This window comes from Apaloderma vittatum, unplaced genomic scaffold (assembly GCF_000703405.1).
Source record: "Apaloderma vittatum isolate BGI_N311 unplaced genomic scaffold, ASM70340v1 scaffold11935, whole genome shotgun sequence".
Taxonomy (NCBI): domain Eukaryota; kingdom Metazoa; phylum Chordata; class Aves; order Trogoniformes; family Trogonidae; genus Apaloderma; species Apaloderma vittatum.
In genome coordinates this window covers 47,516-58,557 of record NW_009717764.1, presented here as the reverse complement: position 1 = coordinate 58,557, position 11,042 = coordinate 47,516, and the positions used below count along the sequence as shown (strand labels likewise).

The 11,042-nt window shown below is 39.0% G+C and overlaps 1 protein-coding gene across 1 annotated transcript; it reads right to left on the bottom strand.

Annotated features, from left to right (window-relative positions):
• Positions 1-3,667: 3,667 nt before the first annotated feature.
• FLRT2 (fibronectin leucine rich transmembrane protein 2) lies at positions 3,668-6,774 on the bottom strand. Its single transcript, XM_009870029.1, has one exon. It carries the CDS (start codon positions 6,345-6,347, stop codon positions 4,359-4,361), a length of 1,989 nt encoding a protein of 662 aa, XP_009868331.1. The 5' UTR covers positions 6,348-6,774; the 3' UTR covers positions 3,668-4,358.
• Positions 6,775-11,042: the final 4,268 nt, after the last annotated feature.

Genomic DNA, 11,042 nt, shown 5'->3' with positions numbered 1-11,042 from the left:
CCTTTTAAAGAGTAAGACATTCTCTGCTGTACAAAAGTTTAATGCCAAATGCTTCAATATTGCCTGTAGTATCAGTGCCCTGTTCAGTAGAGTTCGGGAAAGGAGTGATCATCAGCTTCTTAGGATTATCTCTGTGTTTAGAAGAAAGCATCAGGCAGGAAATGATGAGGCTCAGAGCCAGTAACTTTTGGTTTTGGCACTCGTTTCTGTTTTGTTTTTCCACTGAGCTGGAAAGATAAGTTGTGATTAAAACTATTACTCTCATGTTCTAAAGAAAACACTTTAATATCTCCATGTTAAATTTCAGGTGAAGAAGTATTATAAATGGAGAATTCAATGGGAATTAACCACTTCACTGTCAAAAGCTGAGACTGAACTTTCACTTCAATGTCATTAATAAAGTGCCTTATGTAGACGCTTAAAACCATAACAGCAGTACAATACGAATAAAGATCTTTTGCTTGCAAAATTAAAATCAACACATTTCTCAGAAGGAGAGATTTTCTCTCATGAAAAGAGAAAATAATTGAGAGAAAAATATTGTTAACTGTTCTAGTAGCAAATAGCATATGGTACTTCATGTTTCTGTTTTACGTGACATTCATTGTAGTCCTTACAGGGAAAACTGCTAACACCTCTTCAGTCAAGAGTAATAATGTGTGCAACAACAACTTGTTAACAGAAAGTCCATGCATTCATCAGGTGTTTGTTTCTGCCAGCAAGCTGCATGTAAGAAACAGCTGTTACAGTGAGAGAATCTGTGAAAACGAGGATCTGTTTGTAAATAGAGGTCTTCAGAAGGCACCCAAGCACTGGGTACAGCCATGTTGTGATACTGCTTTACCATAATTTGACTTAAACTCTTATTTTATTCCAAACACCAAACTTTTCTATACATTTGTGTCAGCTACTAGCAGTATAAAGTAGAAGATGGATGAGATTTTGTCTGTAAATCATTTATTTGCAATGAATCTGTTCAAATCAGAATCTGGAAGTGAACATTTTGGATGAGTTTATGCATACATTTGGGACTTCTGCTCTATAGCCTTTAGTTAGCATCTGTAGTCAGGTATTTGCACTAAGTGAAGACGATCTTATTTTTAAAAAGCCAAAGGAGAAATATACTGATCTTAAACTTTACTTTGCCAAAGATCATTGTCCATTTTCAACTCTGAATTTTTCCTAATACTTTACATAGTGAAAATTGCCCATTACGTACTTATCTAGATGTGACCTGCAATGAAGTCTCAGCTGTTTGTGTGACTAGTACTACGAAAAGTCCCAAACTCTATTGTAGGTTGAAATACAGTAGCTCTTTTGCAGCTGGATAGCAATCATAACTGGGGGAAACATTCTTCAAACAAAATATATGACCTTTCATTTAACTACAGTTGTGAAAATTTTTAGATAACACTTCCACTCTATCCACAAATTCTGGTAGAAGTGGCTTGCTATTTTTTTTTTTTTTTATAGGAGTACTTATAGAAAATAAACTTTTGTCAGTGTCTCATACCGATACATATTCTTTTTCATACTTAATGGAAGCGTAAACTATGCTATCTTTAATATCCGTTTGATTTCTGATCTAAGCAAGTAATAATCCACAGATAGATAGATATATATATACATATCATCATCCAAGATCAAAGTGAACAGTTTGTGAATGCCTTCTGTTTTCACCCTATTAGGACAGTAACCACATTTGTTGTCATCAGTTTAGGCTTGTGGATCATTCACCTGCAGTACGGCTGAACTCCCTGAATAAGTAATTTGCTACAAATAAGGCGCCTAGCTCATCTTGAAACTATGGTATCCTGAGGCCTAGAATAGGAGATGTTCTTCAAGGAGGACAAAGATGCCTCCAGCATCCATCCCTGAAGTAAGTGTGTACTTTCAAAGGATGCCTTCTGAATTCAAACATAGAGCTAGGTATTTCAGTGAAATTAAATACTACACCCACACCCAATAGGAATCTCTGGCTACTTAATTTCAGACAAATTACAGCATGCAATGGAAGCATGCAGAAGCACAAGTATTTGCTGCTTGTCCTGTGGGCTTTGGCACCTTAAACATATTAAACAAACAAACCGAAAGTATCAACCTTCTCACCAAAATCTCCAGTAAATAGGTCACAGAGAAAAACATTTTGCATAGACATTTCTACCTAGAAGTACACCATTTGAAATCATATGGCAGCCTTTTATTCAGCAGAATTTCAGTGACTTTACTATTACAGTAGCCACACAGGTTGCCTAAAATACCTGTTATAGCTGGAGATAATAGCAAATATACAGAATATAGAGTGGAATTTCAAAATGTGATTACAAAAGGTGTTGGTGGGAGTATGTGGTTCCTTACACAATGATTGTACTTTGCCATTAGTTATAACTGGATTCATTTTGCCATTGCAGAAAATGAGTGTCATCATGCCATTTGAATTTCAGAAACTGCGCACTCATAGACTGCTGGTTTCAAGAATGAGTTGAGTGAAATGAGCAAAGGAAAGGATTAAAACCCTCTCTCCTAACATAAGCAGCCTCATAAAGTAAAAAGCCTAAGCATTCCACAGTGAAAGTGCTTCAGCCTTTACTTCCAATCCACTTCTAACAGCTTCTCTTTGTCCCTAGTTGGTCACTGTAAAAAAGATTTCTCTTTGGTTACCTACTCCTTCAAGAAAGCTTTGTCTCTTTGTTGTGAACTTTTGCTTGTCCCCAAGCTCAGGAGAAAGTAAGCCGCATTAAAAAACAAACAAACTTAAAGAAAAGAAGAATTAGATTCCACCACAGAGCTGGCAAGAAACCCAGAGTTCTTGGCAGTCTCAGAGTCAATGCAGTGACTGGAATGTTATATAATTTTTAGAGCAGCATCATGGTTTTAATACAAGCATGATGTTTCACATAGTGCATGTTAAGCTCAAGGACTCAGAATGTATTCCAGCTAAAGAATTTGAGGGAACTAAAAAGCGAATTTGAAGCCCACCTACTGCTTACAAAGCACAGATCATTGTGGCAAACTTCCAAAAGCTTAAGATAAAAGAAGAGTAATTCAGAGGAACAGTGTGTACTTGTGTTCTCAAAATTCCTCAGCTAATCAAATGCTTAGTTAATGTCTATCTCTGCATACTTGAATGAAGGAAAAAAAAAAAAATCCCCCAAACCAAAAAAACCAACAAGGATTTATATGCAATTTTCCCAGCTGAACATATTTCAGTTCCTAATAGGCCTGGAGGCCTTTCCAATAATAAAGGCATTTTTTAAAGAGCTTTCTTATTGGTTTTCTCTGTTTAGCTTTTTTTTTTTTCCTACTTCTCCATACTGAACATAACTCAGGGCTTCAAACAGGGCTTGAACCATAAAAGTCAATAGCAGCCTTTCCGTTGGCATCATATTTTGCATCGCTTTCAGCAATTTACACTTTTAGTTCCAAATTCTACACAAATACTGCAGAGCTGGGAGCACTCAGAATTCCCTTCATTCAGGCTTTACCTGAACATGCTGTGTCAACAAATGCTGCTCTATTAAAGAGAGGTGCAACTTAATGACAGCTATCTGTTACATACTAATAACCTTCTTCTCCCACTGAGAAGGGTCAGAGAATGCCTAAAGCTTCTTAATCATAATAAAAAGCAAGAATAGTTTCTATCATAAAAGTATATAGTATTGGGGGACATTTTCAGCGTAGCTTTTGCAAACAGGAATCAAGGTCACTTTGATACTGAGCTCTGTCTACTTTTCCTATTCCAAGTACATTGGGAGAAAACCAATCAAACAAGAAAGCAGCCTTTTTGGTAGCACTCAGAACTCCAGTTTTCAGTTGGAGGTAGGAAATGCAGAACTGACAAAGGGGAATGGAAGTATTTCCAATTGTTTGAAGCTCAACAGCAACTGCTGAGTTCAAGTCAGAAAGGTTGTACCCATTTTATCTGAATTGCTTTCATCTGTTCCTAGTGACCCTGTTTTAATATGCACTTATTTGCCTGTACTACAGGACACCTAGAAACTTAACATCTCTCAGACAGCTTCGACAGCAAAGTGGTTAATGTTTGAAGAATGAGTCATTCTTTCCTTTGCCATGACATTGGGTTCTTATTGTACAACCCTGTACAGTACTTAGCAATATTTTTTAAAGTTTTAAAAAGCAAAGAGTTACAAAACCATTTGCAATTAACTTGAAATAGAAAAGATAGCACTTTTTTTAAATCCCATTATATAGTACACCGTATAAATTACAGAGTATATTCAAATGCATAAATGCATCTGTGTAACATTTATCAAATGTAATTTTTCAATTGTTGCTGGGGGGTTGTTTTTTCCAGAGTTTCTTCTCTTTGTCCTAAACACCCCCATCTCCCCTCACTATCACGTATGACAGTGCTCCAGGTCTGAGACATTGCTGTTGCAGTATCGTATGTTGTTGGGGATGTGGCAGTCTGTGTAGTTAATGCCCCCGTTTGGGGTATAAATGGGCTGCAGTCTGAAATCTCCTTTAAGGAGCTGATCATTATTTAAGGAGACAATCTGGAAGCTGGTTTCCGTCATCTCCAGGATGGAGTTGTCCTTCTTGGTCCCTGCCTCGCAGTAGTCATCTTTCCGACGGCCTCGGTTATATTTCCACTTCTGGGAGGTGTAACGCCCTTTTTTGTGCATGTGCCAGCAAAAAATGCTGAGCAGGACCACGAGGACAAATATCACTGCACCCCCAATCAACCCTGCCAGCAGAAACGGTGAGCCCAGGTTCTGAGAAGTCGTCTGCTCGTGGCTGGAGGGGATGTTGCTGCCATTGCTAAAAAAGGAAGCCTTGGTTGTGGCTTCTGAACAGACAGTGTCTTCTCCAGTTCGGTAATTGTTGTAAGTATCCAGTGGAACCAAACAGATCCGATACGTGGATTTGGGCTCCAGATTTACCAGGCTTAAGTGTTGGTTCTCACCACTAACTATTCGTTCCTGAACAATTCCTCCTACCAGACTATGGCCCATTTTAACCCATGTGAGTTTATATGCCATCACGGTAAAAAGAGACATCCAGTTAACTTGGATGCAAGTGTCATTCACAAAATGGATGGAGAGTTGAATCCGTTCGGATATAGGAGGTGTCACCCTTTCTCTGTCCTCCCTGTCAGGCACAGTGGGGAGTGTGGCTATGGTAGGAGTGAGAGGATTGTACTTGCTACTTGGGAGAGGAACTGATGAGGCAGGAACTAATGTAGTTGGCATGGCTGTAGCTGGGACTGGGGTGATGATAAGTGGCAGACCAGGGGTGGTGGTGGGGCATGACAACATATTCATATTGAGCTCCCTGACTGCCATACCTCGGACCTGCTCTGGTCCCTGGCACATAAAACCTCGCACGTTGATGGAAGAGGGAATAAATTTGAGCCATTCAGTGACCCACTTAATACTGCAGTCACACAACCAGGGATTATTCCTTACAGTGAGTTGCCTCAGGCTGTGGAGATTATCGAACACTCCCTTTACCAACATCCGAAGTTGATTGTTGGAAATATCAAGACGTTCCAGCTTGTGGAGTTTTGAGAAGGCTGTAAGTGGTATATGGGTTATCTGGTTGTCCTGCAAGTAGAGCCTTAGCAGATGTGTACCTGGAAGATCGGGAGGAGGGTAGGTAAGTGAATTCCGCACTATTGAGAATTCCTTGAGCTTGGAGAGGTGGCTGAAGGTGCCTTCAGCTATGCCTTTATTAGTAAGGAGATTGCCATCCACAATCAGACGCTCCAGACTTGTAAGATTCTGGAAGGCCAGATCTGAAATGACAGCAATTCGATTTTCGTCTACTCGAAGTTCTTGTAAGTCCACTGGAAGGCCTACTGGTACGCTGCTTAAGTGATTCTTGGACAAGAACAGAAGCTTGAGGCTGATGGCTTCCCGAAATGCTCCGTCCTCAACGCCAACAGTGGAGATGGAGTTGTCATCCAGGTGCAGCTCTTCCAGCTTCAAAAGCTGGGCAAGCGCAGCCCGAGAAATGGTCTGAATGTTGTTTTCCTGCAGGTGGAGAACCCTAACATTCTTGGGCAGGTTCATGGGGAATTCATCCAGCTGGTTGCCATACAGGTAGACTGTGTGCACAGACTGGACATTGTGCAACTCTGCAGGAAATCCAGCATTATTAATTTGGTTATTATGGAGGTAGAGGACGGTTACACCCTCCGGTATCCCAAGAGGCACTGAGGTCAAGCTTCGTTCATTACAGTAGACAAAGTTTCGATCACAGCGGCACACTTTTGGGCAGGCCAAAGTTTTGGAGACCTGCATGTAGAGCCCCAGGGAAAAGATAAGCCATGATTTCAAGAGAACAGTCCAATCTGTGGGCCACATTTTAGTCCAAGAACCCATTTCTAATTTAAAGAAATAAAATACCAAAGTGTTAAAGAACTGATAACGATAATAAAGCACAGGTAGCAAAATCTCAGGTCGTTAAAATTGACTGCAATTTATGTCCAGTGTTCAGGCCAGAGATAAAGTCCTGGAGGCTAAGTATAAAATAATCCTTTTATAATTGGCCTACCTCCTACTTTTGATAAGAAAGCCACAGTCTTATTAGCCAGGGTTACAAAGTTTGTTCCTTTCCTCCATGTGTGCTGAAAGAAACTAGAGCCGTGTCTTCGCAGATGAGCAACAGGTTAATTTAAAGCTACCAAAAGTCGTCTGTGTATGAGTTGCTTGGAGGGATAATACTTCCTTTCACTGAAGTTTGTTGGTTTTACACTCAGCTGTCTGAAGTCAGCAAAGTCCTCATATCAGCTATCTGCCAGATCTGGCCTGCCTGTAAAAGAAAAGAGAAAAGAAAAAGCTGAATAGTATGAAATGTTTAATAGGGAAGATCAAGTCCAGTGGAAGACTATTCTAAGGCTGTGCTCTTTATGGCTTTCTGGGAAAAAAAGGCATTAATATTAAACATTAGCTTAATATTACTGTTAAATAGTCTTGAAATAGATTTGATGCAAAGTCATTGCAGTGATCGAAGGACTTTCAGTGACTTCAGGCATGGCTAGATCTACCACTTGTGTTTGCATTTCGTAACACCCGTTTTTGTCCTCTCACAGTCTGTTTCAAAACCTAAAACTAAAGCATTTTACAAACCTAAAACTAAACCATTTAACTTGAAATTTTTGCTCAGTTATTTTTTTTAATTTTGCAGAACCACTGACAGAATGACTCTGGGCCCTATTATTTAATCACACTCTATGTTTTTTCATTTCCTACCAGACTCTGGAATGTTCTGCTTCTATTTCTGTAATGCCATTATGTATATTCTCCAACTTAATGCACGCTGCCAGATTACTGCACCTCACAACAGTGAATTAGCTACTTAAGACAAAGTCTTTTAAGTAAGTACGGTAATCCACAAATACAAGATATCCTGCTGTAAGGCATGTATATGCTAAAACTGTCATCTTGATATTGTTTCTTATGTGAACTGTGCTGTCAACAGAGTTCAGAATTAGTTTTCTGCTAAATGGAACAGGCTGACATCTGCTAAGCTTTTGTTTTAAGATATCAGCTCAAAATACAGTTTTGCAGGCAAGCACTATCTTTGAAACCGTAAAGGTTAGACACTTAACTCTGCTACATAGTTGTCTGAGAATGGCTACATAAACAAATTTGTTAGCTTTAGTATGAATGAATTCTTTTATGTATTTTTTCAACTTTTAAATGTACTTTTAAACTTTTACATTCTTAGCTACTGTTTATTATTTGGATCTATAACCAAACAATTTGACTCCCTAAAGCATGCAATTAATGACACTCTATTATATGACATTATCTTGTCTTGTTATATATTGTTTCCAATGACTGAAAAATATACCGCAGTTTACAAACTGCAACCTAATGAAGGATATAAACCTTGATGAATACCAAGCATGTGTAGATCTCAGAGTCTTGAATTGCAATTACATAAGTATAGTATTTTTCCAGATTCTTTTTACCCAGATCAAAACTCACTGCCTAGGATTTCAAGAAAACAGAAGTTCAGTGAACAGAAATCATGTTTAAAACTATTTTTTCTTTTATTTAGGCAGTTTAAGCACCATCCGAGTAATTCAGAAAAAATGTAATTCATCAGTACATGCAATCTTGTTCTTCTGCTACAGCTGTGCAGTTTATAACACATCTCAAATGCTGCTTTTGGGAACTCCATGGACTGACAGTGTAGAAAGCTTCTTTTGGAGTCAAACTGTTGTAACCCTGGAACCTCGCACTTCCAGATTACTATATTTATCTGAATCATCATCAGATATTACCCTCAAGGCTAGAACAGCTGGACATAAAAAGAGAGACCCTGAAAAGTCTTGTAGCTTGTCATTATGAATTCAAATGGTAAATGTACGTATACTGTAATGCAGCCTACACTGCGTGTTGTCCTTTTCTAGAAACAGTAAGATTAACTACCCCACTGTTAAAGGTTTGCTCTCTCGCAGGCATGTTTCAGTCAAGAGTGGTCTCTTTTCAATTATGTAAGATGACGTGATACTGTAGAGAAACTCTAACAGGATTACATTCTAACATGAGCCTAAGTGTGACAGTTTATCCGCCTTTAATATGGCCTGGTTCCCATCTACATGATGCTGCTCTGATATGTCATGACATTGTCTTTTTTAAATAAGAAAGGACTTGCAGAGCCTCCTCTGAGATGCTTGGGACCACAAAGAGTAATAATAGTGGTACTCTCACTCCCTTTCCATCACCAGAGACAGTCTGTACCTCCAAACAGGGCCAATACCCTGCATTGAGCTCTCTGTTGATTTTAAGTCTGATTCCTGATTAGGTTTTATTTGACTCCTGGGTATGACAGAAAGCCCAGCTGAGGACATGCAGCCACAGGCAGCTGCAGCTCCTGTTTTGCTGGGAATCTCCTAAGGATGGAATGTCACATTAAAACTGATTTATGTGTTCACCTTATTCTAGGACTCTGCCCAGAGTACCTCTCAAACTAGGTAAATGTGCAACCTGAGCAGAAGATTTCAGTAATGTTTTTAGCAAATTGAGTTAAACGCATAGCACTTCTGATTAGATATTAAATGTAAAAGAGCTTTGGCTGGACAGTCACTTAAAACATATCAGCAATTTTGAATCTGGCACTCTGGAGTGTATCTCCTTTTCATTGTTACATGGATTTTGCCTTTAGAAATCTGTTAAAACTTTCATACTGTTTTCTTCACTTATGATGGTGAGAAAGGGAGTCTTCTCATCCTAATCTCCATCTATCAGTTCCTAATAAACCGACACTATCAGACTCAGTACAGAAACTATGCACTGGTAACTACTGTTGATTGTATTAAGCAAGAGCAAAAGGACAAATCTAATTACATATTTGTGACTTCAGGTTTGACTATGCTGCGACAGAGGGAAGGAATAAGGAAGTACGGATACAACAGAATGTGCTCAAATAATTTTTTGGGAAAAGCTTTACATCAAATAACTCAAATTACTGGTCATAGTCACAGTATTTTTTGGAAAATCTCAGGGACTCTAATGCAAAAGTGATCTGTGTCCGTATGTTAGAAATCTCACCCCGCAAGACATTAAGAAGACTGAAGAGTCGAATAACCTGCTTGATTTTATAAAGAACCTCTCTGAAGGAAAAGCAGCCTCTGCAAATTCCAGAAAGCTGGAAAGGCTGAAACAATTTTTTCTTTAGCAAAAAGTCAAAATTTAAAGCTGATAGAGTAATTCAGCTTTCTCCCCATTTCTGCCATGTTGGCTTCCTAAAGCAAGCTCTGTATTTTCAATAATCTTACAAGAACTGTCTCTGCAAATGAACTGATCATTTGCAGAAGGAGAATTTTGGAAGTGGAGGAATTAAGGGCACTCCTTGGCTTTCAAGACTGTAAATCTTGGGAACTGACTCATAAACTACACATGGCAGTGACTTTGCTTATTATGAAGCTCGAAAGTTATAAGAACCGATCTAGGAAGAGAGAATGAGGGTAAGGGAATCTGTCGCAACTAACTTAAAACAAAAAAAGAATCAACAAGCAAATTCCTCAATAATAACACATCTGCCCATCACCACCTTGGTCATTTTTATCTCTGTTTCCTTACCCTATACACTTGATTTCTATTATTTCTCACTATATCCTCCTTGGAACTGAGGCCACATCTTCTAAGAGTCTAGGACATTTCCTGTCTTACTGCAGCCAGGATATTAAATCCCATTAGGATTTAAGGAATGATATAATAAAGTTGAGAAAAACACATTGAAATAGATGAGAACATATGCACATATTTTAGGTGGCCATGTCTAAAAATCTGGCTTAGTGACCTGAGTTCCTGAAATCAACAAAAATGTTCCCTTTCATATCTTAAGAGGAGATTCTGATCAACATTTTATCTCACTGTCTTTTTTCAAACCTGCCTTATTTAAATTCCCCTCTGGCATGACTAACGCTAGCGGGAGAAGAACAACTCTGGCTTTGTGTACAGGATAAAAATTTCAAAGTTGCTTTTGTTCAACACTGAAACTGAACAGCTTCCTTAAGATATTTTGATTAAAGGTATTCAAAGGCTGAAACATCTGGCTGCAAGTTGGGAAGGTGAAGGTTTTATTAGTCTTCCTTTCACTGGTCAGAATCATCCACACTTTATCAAACTTTAGCCACCCTGCTGTGCTTAGCCATGAAATAATTTAGCTTCAATAAACAAACATGTTTCAGTAATTAATGTATTACTGAAAATGCTACTTCATCATAAATCTGTGAAAATCTAGAGGAAAAAACCTAACAACCCACTGGCAGACAGCTTACAGAACTCTTTCCTACCTCACTGACCAGCCTGCCTCAGTGGCTGTACCTAAGAAGCTCCAAAGCTGCTCTCAGAGCCACCCTCCCCACCTTTCATTCTGCAGTATTCCAAACATGCAGTCCCAGAAATAGCAGTGGCTGCCTGAGAACCTTTTAATGTTCAGAGGAGATAACAGAGAATAAAGGGAGGAGACAGCATATGGAGCACAGCCTGCGTAGGAATACTGACCGCCCTGTATTATAAGTACAGGGGTTTTGTTGTGCTCCTTCAGCCAGGTTGTCTGTC